General features: G+C 37.0%; 1 protein-coding gene across 2 annotated transcripts in view; it reads left to right on the top strand.

The window, feature by feature from the left end:
• Window positions 1-5,423: 5,423 nt before the first annotated feature.
• Window positions 5,424-26,082, top strand: part of LOC121428682 (short transient receptor potential channel 4-like) — a 42,450-nt gene continuing 21,791 nt past the window's right edge. Inside the window, exons 1-6 of one of the 2 annotated variants that reach the window (XM_041625483.1) lie at window positions 5,424-7,377; window positions 9,358-9,550; window positions 12,787-12,911; window positions 13,818-14,189; window positions 17,177-17,305; window positions 18,255-18,645. In XM_041625483.1, coding sequence (XP_041481417.1) covers window positions 7,168-7,377; window positions 9,358-9,550; window positions 12,787-12,911; window positions 13,818-14,189; window positions 17,177-17,305; window positions 18,255-18,645 — 1,420 coding nt within the window. In that variant the 5' untranslated portion in view covers window positions 5,424-7,167. The remainder of the gene's footprint in view (window positions 7,378-9,357; window positions 9,551-12,786; window positions 12,912-13,817; window positions 14,190-17,176; window positions 17,306-18,254; window positions 18,646-26,082) is intronic. The other variant, XM_041625482.1, reaches the window with a different exon arrangement.

Consider the following 26,082-nt stretch of genomic DNA (forward strand, 5'->3'; position numbering starts at 1 on the left):
TCTGTCTTATGAAGATAGCATGCTATCTCACAATGATATCATTCTGTCTTATGAAGATAGCATGCTATCTCACAATGATAGCATTTTGTCTTATGAAGATAGCATGCTATCTCACAATGATAGCATTCTGTCTTATGAAGATAGCATGCTATCTCACAATGATAGCCATCTGTCTTATGAAGATAGCATGCTATCTCACAATGATATCATTCTGTCTTATGAAGATAGCATGCTTTCTCACAATGAAAGCATTCTGTCTTATGAAGATAGCATGCTATCTTACAATGATAGCAATCTGTCTTATGAAGATAGCATGCTATCTCTCAATGATAGCATTCTGTCTTATGAAGATAGCATGCTATCTCACAATGATAGCATTCTGTCTTATGAAGATAGCATGCTATCTCACAATGATAGCATTCTGTCTTATGAAGATAGCATGCTATCTCACAATGATAGCATTCTGTCTTATGAAGATAGCATGCTATCTTACAAAGATAGCATGCTTTCTCACAATGAAAGCATTCTGTCTTATGAAGATAGCATGCTATCTTACAATGATAGCAATCTGTCTTATGAAGATAGCATGCTATCTCTCAATGATAGCATTCTGTCTTATGAAGATAGCATGCTATCTCACAATGATAGCATTCTGTCTTATGAAGATAGCATGCTATCTCACAATGATAGCATTCTGTCTTATGAAGATAGCATGCTATCTTACAAAGATAGCATGCTCTCTCACAATGATAGCATTCTGTCTTATGAAGATAGCATGCTATCTCACAATGATAGCATTCTGTCTTATGAAGATAGCATGCTATCTCACAATGATAGCATTCTGTCTTATGAAGATAGCAAGCTATCTCACAATGATAGCATTCTCTTATGAAGATAAAAAGCATGCCATCTCGCGAAGATAGCATGCTATCTCACTATGATAGCGTACTATATCATAATGATAACATTCTGTCTTATGAAGATGGCACGCTATCTCACAAAGATAGCGTATTACCACATAGTGATAACATACTTACAATATAGAATTCTGTCTCCGGTTTTGGAACAAATGGCATTTTGCTCATTATCTGAGTTGTATGTGACTGCATACCTCTATCTATACATTTAAACGTTACCTATTTATCGCTTTCTATTCTTAATATCCATAGGGTTTTCTCTTTGATTTCTTGCTGTATATTTATATAACAGATCTAATTTCTTTCGTTCATTGTGCCCTGAGCACTGTACATAGTGGATTGGGTATGATAAATCATATGTAAATCATTCTTATTGCCATTAACATCTTGTGCTTCCAATAATAAAACCAATGAACACTTTCAGCTTTGATATCGATGTTCCTAGGACAATCGACGAGAATTTCGTCACCCTTTTTGTAATAAGCTGACGACTGCATCCGTTGTTTTTACAAAGCAATCGTTTTTAGCCATGACCTACATTTAGGCCTAATTGTGACATGTAAACACGTGCTGTCCAGCACTCCAGTTTACCCATAACCTTATGTCTTTGGTGATATTCTTTTGGTATGCAAGATTCAAGGCTATAGGATAGATCTGGGTGTCACTGTGTTGGATCATCTAAATGTACGGGATTTTTTGGGCACTTTTTTATTATATTCTGACCGGACATGGTGGCTCAGTGGCAGAGCGCCCGCCTCGTGAATGGGAGGTCGTGGGATCAATCCCCGGCTGATTCATATTACAGACTTTTTTTGAAAACGGAACCTTCTGTCTTCTCGACACATGAGGATAGAGAATGGTAATAATAAAAATTGTTATACAGGGCTCGCTGGAAGAATAGCTTCCAGCTGAGAGTGGCTACCCTGTGTAAATAAGAATTATTATCATTATTATTATCATCATTATTGTTATTATTATTATTATTATTATTACTATTTTGTTAAAAAAGTATCAAATTATTAAAAGTTTCCTTGATACAGTATATAGTGTGCGTGTGTTCACTTAAAGGTAAATGCTAGTTTTGGTAACGATATCAAAATGAGTTCGTACAGAATCCAATGAAATGACTACCAAAGTGTCTGTTTGTATAAATAAAACGCATGTGCCAAAGGGTTCTGGAAGAAAATTTGTAATTGCTGAGAAATCGGCAAATAACAGATTCGGGTAGAGCGTCGGGCCCGAGGCTCTCAGCAATAATTATACATTGTCCCCCGTGCGCTTATCTGTGTTGGGGATCTTCGGTGTGAACATTTTTCAACGTAGATTTCAAGATTTCACAAAGTTCAGTTAATGTAACTGTACCAGATCTAGATCCTCGATGATATACTGACAATTAAGCCTTGTTTTACAGACTTTCTCATGAAATCAGTGTTTACTGCAACTACTGGAATTTCTCTTTAACTTTTATCTTTTTTGGTATTGGATTCTGAAAGGGAAGTTTGGAGTGAATTTAGAGCATAGACGAAGAAAAGAAATATCTGTGGTAAATTCAAGACTGATAATACATTTCCACTTCGAATTCACTAGAAACGCACTCTTTTTAAGAGTGTGTGATAGATGATTGGGCTGCCATACACTGTTTAAAAAAACCCTGATTTTACAGAGGAAAAGAAGATTTTGCAGAAAGCAATAACATAATCATTATGTAAGTTCTTAAAACAGGATCTTTTCTGCAATTTAACAGAACAGGTCTGTTTAAAAAGGGAAAATGGTGTTTTATTCAAGGGAATTTGTAAGATTCCATACACCAAATACCAATTTCCCGTAAAATTACGCAATCTGGTAAGATTACATGTGTTGTCGAGATTCTGCTGCAGGAACTTCTTTTATTTTAAGGATAACAACTTGTATAAATCACGAGAGAAAATCTTAATAGTATCTGCATTCCAACCACTTACTCGATGATGATTTAACATTCTCCACTTCTCCACTAAATCAATTGTGGAATGATTCTTTCTACAAATTTTCCCTTTACTTATTGTATATATATATTTGTAAACGCCATAGTTCTTTTCGGAGAAGTTCGTCGGCGCAGCAAATGAGAAAGACAGGATTTATCGTTCAGTCATCCAAAGCTATGTCGAGTGAACTTAATTAGTCGCTGGTGGAAAAAAACGCCCATTTTCCCGGGACAAGTTATGACGAAATCCAGCTACAATAGCTCATTGTGCAATGTGATGTAACAGTCACACAAACGAACCGATTCCTAATCGATCGATGTTATATCATTGGTAATATCGTAATGTATTTTTGATCGGTCTGATGCTGGTTTCACAGGTCGCACCAATGAAACCGATCCTAATCGATCGACGGTCCGCCGTAGGTAATAACGTATTATCTTTTGTCAGTTTTGAGTTGTTTTTGCCGATGTAACTAGAGCATTGTGTGATGCCGCCCTTGGTACACGTCACAATGTAGATTGTATGTGACGTCATATATAATTATTGATTTATGGCTTCATTTTGTGTTGCAGAGAGGCGAGTCCGTAGCCATGATACATGTTTGATTAATTTGCGATAAAAATACGATCACTCCAAGGAGCAGATGGTTTGATTGTCATAACCAAATGATAGATATCTAAATCGTTGATGATCTCTCTGTTTCTTTCTCTGTTTTTGCTCACTGAGTCACTCTCTGTCTCTCTCTCTCTCTCTCTTTATCTCTATCTTCCTTTTAATTTACCTATATTTATCCATCTATCTATCTGCATGTATCTATCATATATCTATTTGTCTATATATCTATCTATCTATCTGCTTATCTTATCTAATCTATCTATTTATCTTTATCTATCTATTTTTTTCCTCAATGTGATACCCTTTTCTGTCTTGTATATGTTGTTTCCCCGTGATCGTCACCTTTTTGCAAATGAATAAAGTTCGTCCACTTAAAACAAAATGGGTGAATATAGGCACAAGATTTGGAAATGATAAATGAAGCAAGAGATACCGTTTTTATATGCTGATACTACGTTGTCTTGGTCACGTGGTAGTCTAAAGGTATCTAGAATGAAATTATTGATAAATCGGGGCATTTCAATAATTAGTTTTGTGTTTATCTTTTAAAATTTTGTTGGAACCTGCTGCAAAATGATGAGCATGATTTCCTTAGTAAAGTTAAGATAATTAAAAAAAAATGATACATGCACGATAGATAAGTCCATCTGTGAAATAAACAAACATAAAAAACCGCAAAACGCTCCCACGCCCTCACTATAAGCCTGGTCACACCGCCCGAGCGTTGTTGGAGCGGTCGTGGAGCGGAGAGAAAAAATCGTCACCGCTCGCTACCGTTCATCATTTTCGATTTCGATTGTTTTTATTTTGTTTTCGATATTTTCCCCAATTTTGTGAGCAAAATTCGACCCTCTCTCCCTACCGCTCCACGACCGCTCCAACCACGCTCGGGCGGTGTGATCGGCCTTAAGTCATTCACGCACACACGCGGACCCTCAAACACTCACGCACAGTCGAACACACAAAAAACTTATTAGCAGACGACACGATCCAAGCCGAATCGTTGAGAAGTCGTGCAAAACAATTGTGAACGCTTTTCGTTCAACTCTATAATTTGATTAACAATGACTAATCTATCCACCAATGGATATCTCCAATTTACAATACGCCTAAACTCTGACCGGTGTTTCGTTAACTCGATGGTCATCTCATAATCAAACACACCTTTCGAGTTGTATTAAAATCACTCCGACAATGATTCGGTCACGGACGATCAAATCGGATCGATTTCCTGTCAATAAATTATCGGTCAGCCGTGACAATGGTAATATCGAGCATTTCAATAAGATGCGTCCTCTATCTTATATATTCCCTCCAATATCCCCTCACCTTCGTTCAGACCATAATGATCGCGATCTAGCGTAATTTACTACGTTCGCTATCGACTGCATTATTATCCGCTCATCATTTTTCCGCGACATTTCAAAAATTGAGAGCGCTCCCCTTTGTCGCTATTTCCACCGAACAAAGACTTACGATTGCTGCAAATTAGAGCAGAATGGCAAATCTTTTCGCCGTGTAGAGAGGAGGAAATGTCAACTGATCGACTCGATCTTTTATAATGCCAAAGGATAAAGAAATAGTCGGGAATCTAAACGAGCGAATTCGATTGAAGTAATTAATTAAACACTGGATAGAGACGGTGGCCTACCCCGACCGTTGCTGGTTGGTTTTAATTTGTGTTTTTCGTCAACTTGTTTAGTGAGTTGCGAACAGATTCGTGACTGGTAAAGTAGATGGCGTGTTGAAAGTGCCTCCTGGATTAATTTGGTGGTAGCAGGACACGATCATGAACAGTTGGAAAATCAGAATAAAGGACTGAGTGGAATGTATCGCCATTCGTTCACGTATGATTTCAGGCAGGTACCACTTGTGTAGTGACCTCCAAGACCCTAGGAACGAAAGTTGCATCTCTTTTATGGCACCTGCAGCGGACCATGTTACTAGGATCATAGAATGCTTCGCCGCTTTTGATTCAACTTCGCTATTTAAACTCCTCTTAGTCCTTGATCTTCACACTTAGACGTTTCGTAAAGACTAGAGTGCCTGTATTTGTGGATACATACCAAGTATTTATCATCAACAAGTTATCATCACTTATGTGCTTGACACATTGAGTCTTCTTTGAAACTTACTTGGTCTCTTATTCAAACTTTGTTGATACTTTGCGCGGCTTCTTGACATGAGTAGATGGTTGTGACCTTAACGCAGTTTTACTCTTAGTAGGATTTTGAGGATTATTCTCACCTTGAAAATGAAATAAAAGGCCCTTTATTGTGAATAAAAGCTGGGATTAAAACGTTTACCAGAATCAAGAATCATGATCCAGTTGACTGCAGATTAGCTTTCTTGTCGCCGGTTGGTCAAACCCGAATCAGGAGTGTGATGTCGTCATCAAAGTGAGAATCAAAGGACATACGAACTTCTCCGCTGACCTTGTTGACTTTGTTACTCAAGAAAACATATACCTTGCCATTTTCTACACATTTTGCTCTTAAAAACCAGGGTAATCTAATTAGAATTAATCTTAAATCCATGGAGTGGAAGAAAGGGTGGTGTTTCTCGGAACCGCTTCCCCGGTGACTTACACATTTTTGACAACTTTTTTTTTCGTTGATTGGCATCGGAACATAAGCACCCTTACCAGGTGCCTCACTTCAGTCGATGTGTGTACACATGTGACGTTTACCTATTGATTGAAGCAAGCACACTAAGCGTTATATCGATGACATTGTGTCGGGTTGCCGATTTGCATCCCCATGTTGATTGGCCCACCTGCCCTTGGTAAACTTCCACTCAAGAAATCCCACAGAGAGATAGAGAGACGAAAACAGAAAGCAAAGAAGATGAGATAATGTAGTTGGATTTGATTTATTCATGGTTAGTCCGGTTCGAGCAGAGCTAAGCACTACTTATCCTCTTACGGCGGAATTTTGTTTCATTTATTCATTAAAAGCAAATCCTTCGTCACAAATCTATGAGGAAGCGTTGTTATTTGGTGTACCTTTCGGTCGAAGTGTTACTATAGTGACGAACTTGTTCTCAAACAAGAGTATACGAATGTTAGTTACCAAAAGCTTAGAACTGTTTTTGATCAACAACATTCAGCAGGCGCAGTTTCGTTTTCCACGTCCATGAATCGAGCACGGTCAACACTTTAATATTTATATCTGCAGGAATATATTGTTCCCTATCATGCCATCGAGCTTCTTCGTTACATTTCTCATGCTAACGAGGAAGGGGTCTTAGCCTGATTGATAAACCTAACAAACCATTGCATACTTTTTTCGCTGAGCCTACATTTACTGTTCTACATTTTGCCAAAATTGGTAATCTTTTACATCTTCCTTAGAATGCATGCACATCGTACGTTGACCCGCATGCCATCTCTAAACAGACGAGCATAAACCAAAGCCCCAACGTTTGCAAACTCAGGAATTTACTGAAAGAAACTGACGCACGATGCACCTAGGAATCTGTATCCCATGATATATCAACATGAAAGATATATTGATGATAAACAGCACGGAATGCATCATCCAATATACCTAGCTAGCTGGAAACTACAGATATAGAAAGAGGGGAGGATAGGGCGAGGAGATACAAATATTGACCAGGATATCCTTGTGTTCTGCGAATAATTTTCTTGTGGGAGACGACCAGCCCCATCAGGTATGGATCCCAGTCGTGAGGGCGACCGAAGAGGTGGCGTCCTCAACACCACAGAGACTGTTGTAAACCCCATGGACATACCGAACAATGCCAGTCCGCTGCTTCTCCAGAATGAGTCGAGTCCATTGGATATTATGATGGGATTTATACCCGGATCTAACCAGACACCAGGACAGGATCAAGACAAAGGGGACTCACAATCTCAGCAACCGGTATTTTACGATGGGTTTAGATTTTGAAGAATAAAAAATAAGGAAACGGGGAGTTTGGGTGATATTGGTCATGGTTTTGTTGGGTAAAGCTGGCGGAATTGATTTTTTTGAATGTATATGTCTTTTTTTTACATCACATGAAAGTCTTGTCATGGTGGGCTTGGCATTCAAAGAATTATATCTTAATGAAATAAGTCATTGTGCCTTGTTATATTGTACTTCATATTTTTTTGTAAATTGACCCTTTCAGCATGTCCTGCTGGTCAATTTCTATATGTATTTTATACCAATCAAGAATTAAATTAATAATTTTGCAAAGCTTTCCAGCACGATAAAATTGATGAACAAGTCCCATGTCCTTTTTGCTCAATAATAATACCAACAAGACAGTGGGATTTTAGCAGTTTAGCATTTGAAGTGTTACCGTATTATTATCTGGTGGTTTAATCTGGTAGAGTTGATTCCAACGATTTTTTTTCTGTTTTTAATCACCACTTTGAAAAAAAAACAGTGAAATTTATCATTGGAATGTTATCAACATTAAACACCATTAAGAACTGGTGGGTGTTTCATAAAGCTGTTCGTAAGTTAAGAGCGACTTTAAGAACGACTGGTGATCCCTTCATGCGGTAAGTGGTATATTGTATTGGTGATGGTGTAGCGCGTAAGAAAGGTTCACCAGTCGTTCTTAAAGTCGCTCTTATCTTACGAACAGCTTTATGAAACGGCCCCCAGGTCGTTTAGTATTTCCTTGGGTAGTTAATTTACTGATCGTGTTATAGTCTATTCATTTAGCGCGAAATGAATGCAATATCTTGAGCAAAACGAACAGAATTATTTTTCTCTTTAACCTGTTTGAACGACGTTTTGAATCACATGTACGAAAAGACAATAAAAAAAAGGAATACACGTTTTTTTTGTAGTTTGCTTGCACATACCACCTATATCTTTTATATGTTACATGCATCTTTAAATGAAGGTAAGCAGACACTAAACATCATGTATATTGAGTCACCTGTAGATTTGAATTAAAAAATACACTCTTCCGTCGCTCGACAGGACATTTTATTACTCTATCCCTCTGAGAAAAGCGAAATAAAGTTCACCGAGCAGGCATAAATGCCTGCTACAAGTCCTGTCACCTCAGATCAGCAACACGGTAATTGACGGTATGAAAAGCAAGGGAACGGTCGACTATTATAGTTATAGAGGATGAATTACTGTATCAAATGGGAAAAAACGGCGGGTCGAATGTCAAAATAATTTGCAAAGGCGGAGACCACCCTCAATAGAATTGCCAGGAAATCGTCGACAACATGATTCTAATGATAATTACATGTTTGTCTTTTGATACAACTTTTTTTTTCATAGTTTGGATGAATATGCGCGCTAAAAGTTGAGTATGCTAAGCTGTATTTTAAATCGATTCAGTACATTTGAACTAATTTTCAAAGCTTGGTCTAATAACTTTTTTATGCTGAACCTTAAAATGATTACCATTGCATCTGCAAAAAGAAAGAAAAAATGTTCATATATTTAACCAATTTTGATGCATCAATATCTTTCGCTCATAGAAAAAGTAAATGAACTTATAAGATCCGTAAAATGGCAATAACAATTTGACCCTTATGTAGTCGTTTGATTTCACATGCAAATTTGCAAGTTTTCAACTTGTTAAAACATTCTTTTTCAATATTTTTTCATTCTAATGCTAAAAATCTTAAAAGAAAATATGACGCAATGAAAGAATGATATCATTATTACCCATGTGAAGAAAAATTTGTAATCAATTAAAAATTCAATTGCTATAAATAAACAGGGTACATGAATATATATGATTCATGATATTGAAGTTTCATATCTCTCTTTTCTTCATTTTTTCTTTGAACATTCGCTCGGCATTTTAATATTGTGAAGAAAAAAAACTGTATTGAAAATTAATAACCCTGATTTGTGTTAATTTATCTTTTTCCCCAACAGAAAGGGAGTCCAACTTTCAAGATGTCGAAGATGCCAGAGAACTCGGTGGAATCACTCTTCCTCCAAGCCACTGAGAGGGGAGACCGTAAAGCCATCATTTTCGCTCTCGAAAACGCTCCAGACCTCAACGTCAATTGCACGGATGCAGATGGAAATTCCGCCTTGGTCATAGCAATACAAAATGGAAATTCAGGTACAAATTTTTTTAATTCAAAAATGTATGTTGAAAAATCCAATTGCAAGGCAATTGGTTGATGGTACTGCAGAGATAAAGAGTCGTAGAATGTGGTGACGTAGCGCTTGAAGTTGAAATCGAAGCAGTATCCCCAGTGGTAGAAAAAGAAGAAGCAGAAGAAGTAGAAGAACAAAAAGAAGAAGAAGAGGAAGGGGAAGGAGAAGAAGAAGAAGAAGAAGAAAAAAAAAAGCATCAGCAGCAGTAGTAGTATTTAGTAGTAGTAGTAGTAGTAGTAGTAGTAGTAGTAGTAGTAGTAGTAGTAGTAGTAGTAGTAGTAGTAGTAATCGCAGTCGTCATCGTCTTAAAAGTAGTCGTCTGAAATTTGCCCTCGAAACAGTTAAATCAAACAGTTTTTACAAACAATCCAAGTAGAGATTCAGACAGTGTATATTTTCAAGTTGGTGTAGGAAAGTGGATGATTTAGAAAATCTTCAGCTAAAATGATATCACAGAACAATCTTTTATAAGTAGTAATTGGATACTTTAAACTTATCAACAAATATATTCTTGAAACCCGATTTGTCAAGGATCAAAATATTGAGGTAGATATCCAACTTTGCTTAAGATTAGTGAGACGGAAATTTAGTGCAAACATTGAGTGGTTTGGTAAATAAATTTACGAATTAGAAGTGCTTACTCTAAAAAAGCCAACAATATAACACCGAAGCGAATCGCTAAATTATGATAATATCGCCAATTATTTGCATCGTTTATCACTGTCGCTAGGTTATTAAATTGTTACATTTACTGTAAAGAAAACTAACTTTTATAAATTTGATAGAACTCGTTGAAAATGAGAAGGAATTAATTCCCAAATTGGTGTACTAATAATTGGAAACAGCTAATAATTGTATTCCTTCGATGTCATAGTGTTATGTGTCTAGCAAAGTGCATATACTGGTATGACATGTTTAATAACCCAATTCCTGTTCATTATCACAGGCGAAATAGAGATGTCAAACGAACCGAATATGCTGAAATATCTTTTAAATAAGAGGCGGAATCAGGATTTTTGAAAGGGGGTGGGGTATACAATTTACAAGCAAAATCAAAATGGTGTTCATTCCAAACAAGGGACCGGTTTTCATCGATGGGGTGCAAGGGGGGTACAGCATACAACAGGTTGCGATTTCTGTACAAGTTTGGGTCAAAAGGAGGGGGCATGTGCTACCCGCGTCCCACCCCTTTCCGGGATCCGCGCGGGTAATATCAATTGAATTCCTCCCTGTGATCTATGACGATATAAATCCTCACAAATTATTGTGATTACATGATGAGAGGCCGCGAATGACCAGGCGGTAATTAATCATTACTATTCAAAAACCCCGTTGAGCGCGAGAGACTGAATTAGATCAAAATGGACTTAATACGATAAAAGTTTATCCCCGAATGAAAGGCGAACACACTTTCATGGATAAATTCATAGATGGCATCCCGAAAGATGTCATCAAGCTTTGTATGCAATTATATGAAACCAGTGGGTCTATACACAGAGCCAAGACTATTTTTATTGACCAATTAATAGAATATACGCAAATTTATTTACAGCTATTTTTTTCTCATATCATTCATTTTCACCGCAATGTTTGTTGAATGGCTAGCAATTAAATCAATCTGCATGGATAATTAATTCAAGGTTACGAATGGCTGGATCAGCTATCATCAAGATTCTTAGCAAGCATCTAATTAAGGGATTATTATTAAGTAATCGCTCGAAAATCAATCACAAAAAAATCAATTTTCAACCCGATTTATTACCATCGTTAATTGATCCTTTTCATTAGCACACGTCCGGTTTTTGGTATAGCCATTGAACAGAATGTCAGTGATCCATCCATATAGTTTTCGAGTAAATGGGTCAGTGTGAAGTTTAAGAGTGAAACCGTGTAAAGCAGAATACCATTTCTTTTCATACTAAATACAGTATCAAGTTCATATATAATCAATTGGAATAGGGGGTATTTCACAAACAATAAAGCATGTTTACTTTTAAAGTAACGTTTAAAGGAAGACATATTGGGTAATCCCAGTTACAATAGACAAGTAACCGAATATCTTACCTACTCTACGCGGTGATTTGTTGTATGCCACACCAACTAGTAAATTGACTCTTATAGGTAACCCTTTATATAACATATTCAGATATTAATACAACATCCAGGTATTCTTGCAATTTAAAGGTTGAAATTTTCTATGCCGTGATGAATCGGTATAACCCTTTCACATCACATTTCCTCACAATTTCAAATAATTACGGACCTTAATTTATTTTATTACATGAATTGGTGGCCTCAAATAGATAGACAATTGAATCCAATTTGTGAATCTGGGGCAAAGTCATAATTGATTAAGTGACACCTATAGTTATCGACCCACATGCATCACCAACACAACAGTGATTACTAGGGGCATCGATCCATGTTTTCGGATCGGGGTGACAAAAATGAAAAAAAATACAAAATTTACATTAAAATGTATGCTTAGAAGTAATTCTATGCCAAGTTTAATGATTTTATAGTGCTTTACGGTGCCTTATAAAATATATATTTGCATTGTTTATTTTGAATTTTTCTACTTATCAAAATAACATTTTCATTGGGGGCGATCGCCCCTATGCCCCACCCCCAGGATCGACGCCTCCAGTGATTACTGTTTTGCTGCCTATACTCCTAGCATAAATACTAGGACATGATGATTATCTGGAATTCATGAATTGAGCAAAATCGGTGCATGGTAATATTAAACATGGTATATGTGTAGCAGCTGCTCAGTAAATATAGAATGTTCATTATGAAGTTAAATTACACATTGTTTCAAATTTCTCTTTTCTCAATGAGCATGAAATTAAATGGCATAGATGAGAGATAATTGAGACAGCCTGTTTGTATAATGCAAGCAACGGTTGCATGATTAAACGAAAATTGGATATGATTAAATCACTTTTTTCTGTGACCAATACATAGTAACTGGTAAACACGACTGAAATTAGATATCTTTCAAACTATTTGCATTTAGTGAAATATTAATTCTGTCTCTATATAAAGGTGTATATTATAAACGATTTCTGCAAAGTATAAAATGAAAATTTTAAATAAATATACAGTATATGGTGTAAAATGAACCTTTATTTAATGTAAATAATCTTAGTGATATCAGTAAAAACGTTCTTGTTTATTCTTTCTCATTTTTTTCAGATATAGTAAAGTTATTATTGGATCATAATATTCAACTCGGTGATAGTTTATTACGTGCAGTAGATGCTCAATTTACCCAGGGTGTACGACTCATATGCGATCATATAAAGAAGAAAAATATTCCAGTAAGTATACTGAAAGTGATACCATAGAAACAGATAAAGGTGATCATTGTGAAAGGCGGTGGTGGTGTTGGTGATGAAGGTGATGGTGGTGACGGTGACGATCGTGATGGTCTTTGTGATGATGGTGGTGATCATGGTCGTTGGGTTGGTAGTTACTTTGAAACAGCGATGATGGTGCTGGTGCTGGGGATGTTTTTGGTGGTGGTAGTGATAGTAGTGGTGGTGGTGATGGTGGAGGTGGCGTTGTTGGTGGTGGTAGTGATGGTGGTGGTGGTGGTAGTGTTGGTGGTGGTGGTGGTTGTTTTGGTGATGGTGGTAGTGGTGGTGGCGACGATGGTGGTGGTAGTGTTGTTGGAGGTGGTGGTGGTAGTGTTGGTAGTAGTGGTTGTGGCGTTGGTGATGGTGGTAGTGGTGGTGGTGGTGGTGGTTGTGGTGGTGGTGGTGGTAATGGTGGTGGTGGTGATGGTGGTTGGTGGTGGTGGTGGTAGTGGTGGTGGCGGCGGTGGTGGTGGTGGTTCAAGTTAGTTGGAATGTCAGGAGTGATGTTGGTGGGGATGATGGTTGCTGTGACGACGATGACAAATTAGACGATGGCGACGATGGAGATGATGATTATGATTATGACAGTGGTGGTGGTGGGGATGGCCATGATGATGATGAGGATGATGATGATGATGGTGGTAGTGGTGGTGATGATAACGACAGGGATGACGAAGATGATAGTGATTATTATGATAAAGGTGTTAATAAGGCTCTCATAAGTTGATTTTTTAAAGAGAAAAATGATAATATCTGTATTGAAAACATTTAAAGGAATATATGATACATAATTTGATTGTTATAACAGATCCAGTATCTTTATCATGACCCCTTGCTTATTCTAAAATATATCTATATCCACTGTAGGAAGCGTTGAATTGCAAGGCTCTAAATGGTGATTTTCACCCCGACGTCTCGCCGTTAGTCCTGGCCGCTCAACACAACCATTTCGATGTGATCAAGATCCTCCTGGAGGCAGGAGCCAGGATAAAGGACCCTCGGGAGTATGTGGACCAAAGTGAGGTCCACACCCTGGAGAACTCTGTTGGTATGCTCAATCTATACAAGGCCTTGGCTAGCCAGTCTTATATTTCTCTGACGTCATCAGATCCATTCAATACTACGTTTGAGCTGTGTGCGAAGCTACGGAAACTGATGAGGACCAAATACGAGTTCTGTGACCAGTTCCAGGAACTAGCAGACCAGTGTGAGCAGTTCGCTGCTGATCTACTGGACCAGGTTAGTCTGACGTCTTGCCTTATGCTACAGAACGAAACTGACTCAGTTATATACATGTACTCATGAAAATGCAGCGAGCAAGCTATGATGTAATGTCCCCACTTATTCTTTTGAAATAAATAATATTACACAATAATTTTTTTCAATTGCTTTCTTCAATGAATGAAAAATGGGATTTGCTATTAAATTATTGTTCGGGATAATCATTGTTGAAACTTATTCAAAAAAGGGAACATTTTTACAAACATATGAACATAAAATATGAAATGATTGATTTCCATGTAGTATAATCTATGGACCCCTACAAAAAACAAAATTTGCTGATGGGGTGTTTCATCCCACGAGTGATAAATAAATAAATAAATGAATAAAAAAATAAAATAAATAATAAGAAATATTGGAGAGTCGGAATGTGACATCATTAATCTACCTCTTGTATATTCATGACGGCATGCATGTTTTCAAAGGATACTGCCAATATTTAAAATTAAATAACTTCATCACTCTATTATTCCTAAACTTTTGATAAACTTTGATTATGATTGGCTGCTGAGCCCTTTTATCATTTCATATGCAATAAAGACAAATTGTCCATACTTGTAATTCTTTTAATTATAAAAGCGCCCCCTGGTGATAACTTGGGGGTTTAAATAGTTAACCACATAAAGCACGTGTTGCCTATTGTAAACTACCAGTTGATGAATCAACATTACTTTTACAACATATTAAGTTAGAAGATTTTAAAAGTCAGCTCGTTCGATTAACGATTTCACCAAATTTTGTTGACAAAATACATCAAAAGCTGTAGAAAAAAAAATGGTGATAAAACGAAACTTTTTCAATGAAGTGAAATCAAGAATATCGTGGATATACCCAAAGTGAGATTAAAAGTAAATGTCGCGGATTGTTCATGTAGTTTTACAGTGACGTACAATTTTTTTGGGTTCATATAAGGCCAGGATACGCATAGTTCTGGCCAAGTCAGCGAGTATAAAGAATGCGATAATAAGGCCTATGTCAACAAGATTTTCTCAAAATAGGGTCTCATCAAGAAATTGGGTGACAGTTTGACATTCATTTTATATATGTGTTGAAGAGAACTGCAAGCATTGTCGGCCTATTTTGCCAATTTACCTTTCTTCGGCTCGTGGCATTTCATTGCGGAAATTAGGGATTTGTGCTGTAAAATCGGAGCATGATGCAAATAAAATCTGCAAATAATTGGTTTTAACACGTCGATGAACATTCGTGTATAATCCATAAAAAAGACAGCATTGCCTCCATTTCTATACGGCATGATGATAAAGTTGGGATTACTTTAAAAGACAAGGATAAAAGTGTGTGAATGGTGACGTCAGAAGCACGCACGTGCTCTAATCGTGTTTTTGCCTATATTGTCAACCCGTGCTGGTGTTGCCATCTTGTAGAAGCAGACGGTTGATATGGCATTGTGACGTCATTTTGACAGAGTTCTGTGTGAGGAAGATGTCAAAGGGTTGGTCGCTTCCTTGAATGGTCTATTTACATGTGTTATGTGGTGTGTAGCTTATTTGAATTGATACAAGCTAAAAATAGAAGACCGGTGTCGTATTGCACCTCTGTATAGGAAGATGAATTAATTTCTAAAAAAAAATATTTCTTACTTTCTTCCATTTCGATGAACTTTGAAGAACTGCAGTTATGTTAGTTATTTTTTATTGTTTAATTTCGGGAGCTCTATTAAGTTTCCCTCACTGCGAATAATTGCTTTCAGAGAAATTACCTCCAATCAGGGAAATATGCAATTATCGTGACTGTACATAAACATGATAAATGCCATACATAGCTATGAAAATAATTGCATGTATATAGGCTTTTCATATTGGTATGATGTGTATTTAGGAATAAGAGTAATTTAAAACGTTAAAAATTGATCACATACACATATAAGAAGATCCCGTCGGCCCCTGCAGGGACCAAGTTTCATGAAACCCTAACATTTTCATCAGCCAATAAATTGCATATAGAGTGCATATTATTAGATGAATGACTTGAAGAGTGTATGCACATGATGCATAATTATGAAACTGGGATTATTCTTATGGAAATCAGACCAATATGAAAAGTTATGAAGCTTACTTCAGCGTATCTACAATGTCAATAGCGAGTTTTCGTGCGTTTTATGTAACGTTGAGAATATTTCGAAGATGCCCGTCAAATCACAACGAACATTGTTGAAAACTGGTAAATCTGAAGTTTTGGAGCTGACGAAAAAACAATTGCAATTTCAGTTTTCAACCCGATTTATTTCCATCCTTCATTAATCCTTATCATTAGCACACGTCCTGTTTTGGTATCGCCATATAGTTTTAGAGTAAATGGGTCAACATGGTCAATGTGATGTTTAAAGGCCACCGCACACCTTACGATTGTTCGCGATCCGATTTTGGAACAAATCGCATTTTGCTCATTTTTTTGAAGATGTGAATGGAACATATCATTGTATTTGAGGTTTAAATTAATTGAAAGAATAATAGGATAACCATTTTGAAACACTGCAAGCCCTTATTTTGGAGTAAAGGCCAAATTAGTTTCAAATCGTAGCCAGTCGTACGACTGCTATGACGTCATTACGACTAGATATTAAATTCGCTATTTTTCTAAGAAGGATGACAGCATAGTCACAGATTTGAAGATAGGTATTCATACGATAATTTAGAACATTACACAGTAAGATATTCCAAGTATCAATATTATCATCAAATTCTACTACATTTTACTCTGAAATCGGGTCGCAGGCCAGTCGTAAGGTGTGCGGTCGCCTTAAGAGTTTAAACTGTGTAAAGCAGAATACGATTTCTTTTGTACTAAGTACACATGAACCTATCCACGGAGGATTATGACGATAGACTCAAACGGTAAAAACAATTGGGTTGCAAGTGCATAGTTTGGCGCTTTTCAGATCATTCATTTACAAGACGATCATCGCTTCTTTTTTTACGATACAGGTACGAGATTCGGGTGAGCAGGCCTACATCTTAAATCACGACTCGTATGGCTGGGGTAACCCTAACTCAACCCTTGCCACCGAACAGCCGAACAGAGTCAAAGCAGCCATTCACTTTGAACAAAGAAAGGTAGGCGCCATTCTTTTCAAACATAACATTACAGTCATACCAACGAAACCAACTCTAAACCGACCGATGGTGTGCAATCCGAAGCAACGTAATTGCTTTGATCGGTTTGAAGATGGTTTCGCTGATGTGACTGACCCTAATGACTCACGTTTACCCTAAAGCGTCAATTTTAATCCCTCAATGTCCTTTCATGAAGATTCTTTTCATCATGTTTATAAAAACAGCCCATTTACCTTATTCATAATGGGGTAAACGCGTAATAATCTATATCACCCTGTATGCCAGTGAATACATCAAAACCAACAATTTTTTTTGTCGTAAAAGGCTAATGAAATTGAACTTGCCTTGATATGAAAGGGAGTTACCATTGTATCTCAAGTACTGTGTCAATCTACATTAATTCTTCCATTAAGCCTTCCTTAACATGGTTATGTGTTCATGTGGCCATTTTGGGATTACCTTTTTTGTAGTCGTGATGTCGCTAATTTACTTTGGAGTAATTGAGAAGGATTTGTTTACATTCACGCGTTGATTCATTCAAGTTAGCTTCGCATTTTGTAGTGTTTTCCCTGTCAATTCATTGGAAGGAAAAGTCAGATAATTCATTAATTAATCAAAAGCAGATTGATAGAACAAGGCCTGAATTTGAAGATAAAAGTACAAAGAATTGATATCATTACAAAGTCAGTGAATTGTTCTCATTTATACATTTTTTTCATTTTGGGGGAGATTATTCAAGTGCACATAAATGAACACTTTCATGTTATGTCAATGTTCTAGGCCATCATAATTACAGGCACGAGCTCATTCTAAACTTGCGTATTTCGTCAATATTCGTTCTCCTAATTCATATTTACCATGTTTATGTCATTTTTTAATACACACATTTTTAACATGAATACATTCTACCTTGATATATCTTTCCCATCTTTATTTTTGTCCCCTGCAGTTTGTAGCCCACCCTCACTGCCAGCAGCGGCTGATCGAGCGCTGGTACGCCGGGCTGCCGGGATGGCGTGACATGAACGCGTTCAAGTCCGGTCTTCTCGTTTTCCTGATCGGCCTGGGTTTCCCCCTCCTATCCATAGCCTATATCATCTACCCCCGGGGGCGGTACCGGGACTTCCTCTCAATACCCTACGTCAAGTTCGTCTGCCATACGTCATCCATGATCTACTTCCTCCTCCTGCTCCTCTACCAAACGATGGCGGAGAACCAGGTTAGAACGGAGACGGACACGTTGATAGACGGTAACGGGACGACCACGGCGACGAAGACCATCGATTCCAGGTCGGAGCCGCCGACGATAACCATGTTACTCATCGTAGCATGGGTAGCAGGTTAGTCTAAGTAGAGATGCCCCCCCCCCCCAAAAAAAAGGGGGTAAAGGAGAAAAGGAAAGAAAAAGGAAGGAAAAAATGTTTAAATATGATATTGTTTGTTATTTCCAAAATCTATAGCAAAATTAGATTTTCATTACAAAAGCACTTGTCCGGGCTCGCTTCGTTCGCTTGCAACTTTTTAGAACTTTTCCCACATACGCCATGTTTCAAACTTTTAGTCTCATGACAGGGATGATAATAGTCAGGGGTGATAATAAAAAAAAGAATATGAGAATGTTCCCTTTTCCCGAATGTTTACTGTGATTATTTTTCTATCATAATGAAACGTATACGTTTTAGTCTTGTTTATGATTTCAAAATGACAAATTTTCATAAAAGGAAATCACATCCGATGAAATCAATACAAAACACACGAATGAGACCTAACATGTCCATCCACATGCTCATGTCATTATGATAGCCATTTGATACGACATTATTGAGACATTCAATGTGAGGACCCCTTGTGCCAGTCACACCATCAAAACTAAATGCAGACCAACCAAAGCTATTACGCGTTTACCAATGGTATCTCATCTGTCGGTTTGGATTCGGCTTCGTGGGTGTGACTGAAGCCTTGTTAAACACGAATGAAGACATCCCTGCAAGGCAAGCACCTTTGTACAAAGTGGAGTAAATTGATGTTGAATCGATATCAGTGTGTGTATGATGACGAGGTCGACGGGGGACTGCTCCTCGACGCAGGTGCTCAAATCGTCTGCCGTCAAAAGTGACACGAGCCACTAGAGCGTTATCCCTGCGCTCTCTCGACCAATGGATATCTTTGCCCCGTTCACATGTGAAAGGTATGATGATTGTCCTGTACATTGTTAGAAAATGTATCCTTAAAATCAAAGAAGTTCCTGCAGCAGACTCTCGAGAACAACAGTAATCTTACCAGATTGCGTAATCTTGCAGGAAATTGGTATTTGGCGTATGGAACCTTAAAAAATTTCCTTAAATAGTTAAACACCCTTTCCCCCTTTTTAAACAGACCTGTTCTGTTAAATTGCAGAAATATTCCTGTTTTGTGAAATTACAGAACGATTCTGTCATTGCTTTCTGCAAAATCTTTTTTTTCTGTAAAATCAGGGTTTTTTAACAGTGTAGTTCCTGTACTTTAAGCTGTATCACCGTCGTCGATGTTGTCCCTAATATCGCAGTCACACTGATCAAACCAACTCCAGACTAACCGGAGCTATTACGTTATTACAAATAACATACTGTAGGTCGGTTTCGATTAGATTTCGGTGGATGTGACTGTGGCATATTATGCTTACTAGTATGTAAGGATTCAGCCTGACCGTTTTTCAAAATGTCTTTCAAGAAGCATTGATGCCCTGACAATGTGCAATAGAATAAATCTAATTCATTAAGCCGATGATTTTTTTGATAAAAACTGAATATTCGGGGTTGATGCTTTGCCTTTTTCAAGTCAACCGGAGTGGCATAATAAGCTTTTTAAGTCAAGAAGTAATTCACATTTGTAAATTTATCATTGCTCCGACTGAATAATTTCACTCCAAATCATTGACATTGTTTACTAGTTGCAGTATTGGTACACATACAGAAATGCAGCAGTGTGGATGTTAATTAGCTGATCGATAGACTCTAGAAATATACACGTATGGTGAAATATAGTAATTATCCTTTATATACGTCGGTCATCTTTATCTGTTCATGATGAATAAAGATAATTGTACATTTTATATTGCGCAATTTGTATATTGATATATTAAAATGCACATTACATCTTAAAAATACAATATATTGCAAATGACATCACATTTCCGTTTATTTCATGCATGCATATCATAGTAATTCTGTAAACATCATTCTCCTAAATATTTGAGCAAATTCCTTGGGGTTTTTTTTTTCCTACATAAAATTGCCTTCAAGAATCCACACTACCACAGCCTTCATGAACCAATTCCGCATACATTCGTAATTCCGAAGCTTCGTAACTCCGAAGGTTCGGTTATTCCGAAGGTTCGTATTTCCGAAGGTTCGTTTTTTCGAAGGTTCGTAATTCCGAAGGTTCGTCAATCCGAAAACGAAATAAGGTTCGTAATTCCGAAGGTTCTTTAATCCGAAAACGAAATAAGGTTCGTAATTCCGAAGGTTCGTTAATCCGAAAACAAAATAAGGTTCGTAATTCCGAAGGTTCGTTAATCCGAAAACGAAATAAGGTTCGTTAATCCGAAAATTGAATAAGGTTCGTATTTCCGAAAATGAAAATTATTCATTTTGGTAACAAACACGGATAATAATAATAATAGCTGGGAGAACAGTTTTCAGAACTGAAGTGGCTTCCCTGGGTAAATAATATAATTTTTATCATTTTAGGCCTACATGAAATTTCCAAAAGTTTGAGCACGTGATTCGCTAGCAACATCTCACAAGGATGCCCTTTTAACAGTAATTGACCAAATAGGCGAATTTTACATTTTCCCCAAAACCGCTTGCTCGCTACGCTCGCAGAAATGAAACGTAATATATAACTTACCAATCAGAGATCACTTATTTTTTTTGCTCAACTTAATTACTACAAAACACACAACCTCTTTACACAGATGATAATCTTATAGCGAAAATATCCGTTTGCACCAAAATGCCCCTATTGGCCCCTTTTTTGGCTCCCCCCCCCAAAGGAAAATACGTTCCGCCGCCACTGGTTGAAACACGCATCGTCTTCATGGCTAACTGCAAAAAGTTCTTAAAATGTCCCCTTTAGATCAGGTCAGAGCTTATATTTAAAATTTCTGTTCGCGCTTCTTGCTCGCAGTTATTATCTAGTTACATAGGCATCTCGTTTTGAAGATCACAAACATATTGCCCATCATATTAAAAAAATATATAGCTCGCGCTCGCATTATTTAAAAAGGGTTCATCATGTTATTACATATTTACTTTATTTTATAAGTATAAAGCTAATTATTGACTGTTAGGACTACCCTTTCAAAAAACAAACAAAAATCAACTTTAAGCTGCCGATCGAGGAAAATATGGCCGAAAAAAATTGCCCCCCCCCCCATTTGACAAAAGTTGAATCCGCCGGGAGGGAGGCAGGGGGCACTTGCACCCCAAAAATGACATAAAAAGCAGGGAAATGCATATTTTTCCAAAAATGGGAAATATCCTTTTTCAAAAATAAATTTGCTGTTTTTCATGTTTTCGAAATAACATACTCTTTTTAAAGTAAAGTTTTCAGGCTGGAATATTGCAAATTTTCAGCTTGCGCTTCGCACTCTCAGTTATTCGATTGGTGAAATATGTATCCTAAAGAGGTCACTAAATTCTTTCTTTAAGATTCCTTTTCTGGTCAGTATGTTTAAGCTCGCGTATTGCGCTCGTGTTAATTCTTTAGTTAGATGTATATACATATTTTTAGTGACAGCAGAAATCTGCTGGGATTTTTAAAAACTTATTTCCATTTTTATTGAAATACCCTTAAGTTTTAGCTTGTGATTCACGCTCGCAACACCTCGCAATAATGCCATTTAAAGAATAATTGACCCCCAAAACGAGTTTTACAACTTCACATTTGATTTTTTTTTACCAAACCGCTCGCTCATTATACTCTCTCCCGAAAAATAAAGGCTAAATATACATTTTGCCATAATAAGAAGTCATTTCAAAAAAGTTTTTTTTTGATAATCTAAAGGTGAAAATATCACCAACGTGCCCATTTTGACGTATGAGTTTCATTTTTTGGCCTTACCCACCAAACGAAAATTCGTTTGCACACCCCCCCCCCTTTGCCTTTGCCTCTGCTTTCCCGGTTTTCATTTTTCGGATTAACGAACCTTATTTTGTTTTCGGATTAACGAACCTTATTTCTTTTTCGGATTAACGAACCTTCGGAAAAACGAACCTTATTTCGTTTTCGGATTAACGAACCTTCGGAACAACGAACCTTATTTCGTTTTCGGATTATCGAACCTTCGGAATAACGAACCGTCGGAATAACGCCACAAATGTTCGGATTAACGAACCCTTTTTCGTTTTCGGATTAACGAACATCGAGGTATAGGCAATTTACGTGTTTCGGAATTACGAACCTTCGGAATAAAGAACCTTCGGAATTACGAACCTTCGGAATTACGAAGTGTAACCACTAAATTCATGGGCTTGAAATTTCGAATATATTGAATAAAATATCGTTATTCAAATAAAAATAAACCTTTGTTTAAGTTTTGAAACATGATATATTTAGTGTTTTCAATTTTCATTTTTATCCATCCATCTATCTATAAATCCATCCATCTATCCATCCAAGCAACTATCTAGTTATCTATTCATCTATTTATCTATCTATCTATCTACACTTTTAAAAAAAATTACTGAAATGAATAACCAAACCATCCTGTAAATTGTTGTAACAAGAAAGACTTTCGACATTTCTACAATTTTACAGAACAGGTCTGTCTTAAAAAGGGGAAACCGTTTTTATTCCATAAATTTGTAAAGTTACATAAACCAAATACCAATTACCAACAGTGCATCTATCTATCTGTCTACCTACCTAAATATTTATCTATCTATCTATCTAGTTATATTTCTTTCTATCTATCTATCTACCTAGTTATCTATCAATCTATCTATCTATCTAGTTATCTATCTAGTTATCTATCAATCTATCTAGTTATCTATCTATTTATCAATATAACTATCTATCTATATCTATCTATCTACCCATCCATCTATCTAGTTATCTATCTAGTTATCTAGTTATCTATCAATCTATCTATCTGTCTATCTATCTATCTAACTATCTATCTACCCATCTATCTATCTATCTACCCAGTGGCGTACCGTGGGTCACGGCATGGGGGGGGGGCACCAGCAAAAATTTTGAGTCACTTAGGGAGCGCGCGAAACGCGCTCACTTTTGAGTTGCCAGGTATACTGACCAAATAGAGACAGTTTAAGGACATGCATTGCCATTAAACGGATATGTATCTCATTGATTAAATAATGCGAGCGCGAAGCGCGATCTGAAAATTTTTGATATTCAGACCTAAAAAGGGACATTATAAGCAATTTGTTTGTAATCATGATACGTACCTCTTGCTAAACAAACAATGCGAGCGCGAAGCGCAAGCTGAAATTTTTGTATATATATTGACCCCAAACAGGGACATTTTAAGGACTATATTTTAGGAATCCATTAAGAGTATACATATCTCATCATAGTCATCTATAATGCCATCCTTTGCTGATTTTGTTAGAATTACATCTAAATTAGCTAAACACATGAAGCACATTTTGTTCTCATACTCATACGCATCTCACTAATAAAATACTGCGAGCGCGAAGCGCGAGCAGAAAATTTAGGAAATTCAGACCCGAATAGGCTTATTTGCAGGGATTCACTGAGACCGTACGTATTTCACTTACCAAATGATGCGAGCGCGAAGCGCGAGCTGAAAAATTTTAATATTGAGATCAGAAAAGTTGACATTTTTAGGGACTGATTTTAGGAATTTATGAAGAGCAGATGTCTCACCAATCAACTAACGTTAACGTTAGCACGGACCGGAAATGTTTTATATTAAGACCTTAAAATAGGGCAACCACTTTAAGTGGTCATGAAAAGAAGCAAATGTCACTACATAAAACAATAACTCGAATTGCAAGGAAATATATTTGGCGTACAGTATATTGATATAAAAACGGGAGGTTTTAGTACAACAGGGTTACAGATCTCGTTAAACAGTCTATGCGAGCACCACGAACAATGAAGACATAGGCCCTGAGCAAATAATGTTTCATAAAGTGATGAAAATGTTTTTTTGTGATATAACATAACATAATGTAATATAACATATTATAATGAACAATAATTTCTTCTTCCCCCACTACGTTTCTCTTTCTTTCTCCCTCTTTTTTCTCCTTTTCCCCGTTTTTTTTTGGCCAGCCGATTGGGGGGGGGCACGTGCCCCCCATGCCCCCCCCGTGGTTACGCCACTGTATCTACCTATCTATCTATCTCTGTCACGCTCAGTCACTCACTTCCTCCGCCCTCATCCCTCCATTCGACTGCATTTTCGCGACACCCATCATTCAGTTGAGAAAGCTATAGCCTATAGGGGCTGCAGATTTTTTTTTCCAGGGAAGGAGGTAGGTGGGGGGGCTGTAATATCTATCTATTTTACTCTCTGGCTCGTATGCCAAAATGAATTCAGTCCACATCCAGCCTTCCCGTGATATTGCTCAGTATATCGTGATGAATTATTTTCCAAATCACTTCACGTGTTTGATTAAACCATTCCGATTTATATCACACGCGCGCCCATACCCAGTGCGATGGTAATTGATCATTTTATAGCGAGCTGGTTGGCCGGATGAACGCTTTAAAGCAGTACCAGTGGGTATATAAAAGGGTTGACTCGTGAAGTATTTTTTGTTGACGTTCGTTTGCTGTTTTGTTTGTATTATTGTTTATGTTGTTGTTGTTGATGTTGTTCTTTTGTAAATGCTTTTAATTTGGAGTCTGGTATATGGATGAGTGGGAGACAGTTTATAGTGAAAAATATACTAGAATATCTCCCTTTATTGTTTATTGAAGTTTACAATCTAAAAAGTTTACCATATATTGGTTAAAAAGGAACATGCATGTATGGGGTAAAATGATACCTAGTAATACTACGTAAGTTTTACCTAATATTGCTTTCAAATTTACCCATAAAACACGTATTTTGCCTGTAATAAGGGGCAAAAACTTACTCAATCTTTTAAGAATGTTGATGATTATAATCTGGCATACAATAATATTCTTTGATAGGGGTTTGAGAACGTGAAAATTCTTTCAGTTATAAATCTAAAAATAATCATCATGAATAATTTGAACCATTTAATGACAATTTGGGGGGGGGGTATTCAATGATCCGCCATAGTAAAGCGAATTAGTATGTTATTACGTTAACACAAACATCCGATCAGCAGATAATTTTCCCCATAATTAGGATTGATTACTACCTTTAGTCCCCCCACACAAAATCACAAATTTCTCAATGAGCGTAGACTGAAATTATACTAAAAAAGGAGAAGTGAAATATGCCATTCGCTTACGAAAATAACCAAAATTCTACAATGGTTTTTCAATCAAATAACTGAACGAAACAAAAAAGTTAGATAATTCTTTTCGTGAAAAACTCACAGAACCACCACTGGTCCGATAAATGGATGGTATTTAATTTCAAGAAAGAAATGAAAAGGGGCCGTTCCCACAGCGCCCCCAATGAAAAACCAGCATGTATATAGAGCCTACGTCAGACTTTTTATTCAGGCGTAAGTCAGGCGGTGTTTCCCGCTCTCTGCCTCCTATTACTACAGCATACCTGCATTATCAGTTATTGCTTCCTCAAACAAGTCCTGATTTGAGGACAGAAA

This window comes from Lytechinus variegatus, chromosome 15, assembly GCF_018143015.1.
Source record: "Lytechinus variegatus isolate NC3 chromosome 15, Lvar_3.0, whole genome shotgun sequence".
Classification (NCBI taxonomy): domain Eukaryota; kingdom Metazoa; phylum Echinodermata; class Echinoidea; order Temnopleuroida; family Toxopneustidae; genus Lytechinus; species Lytechinus variegatus.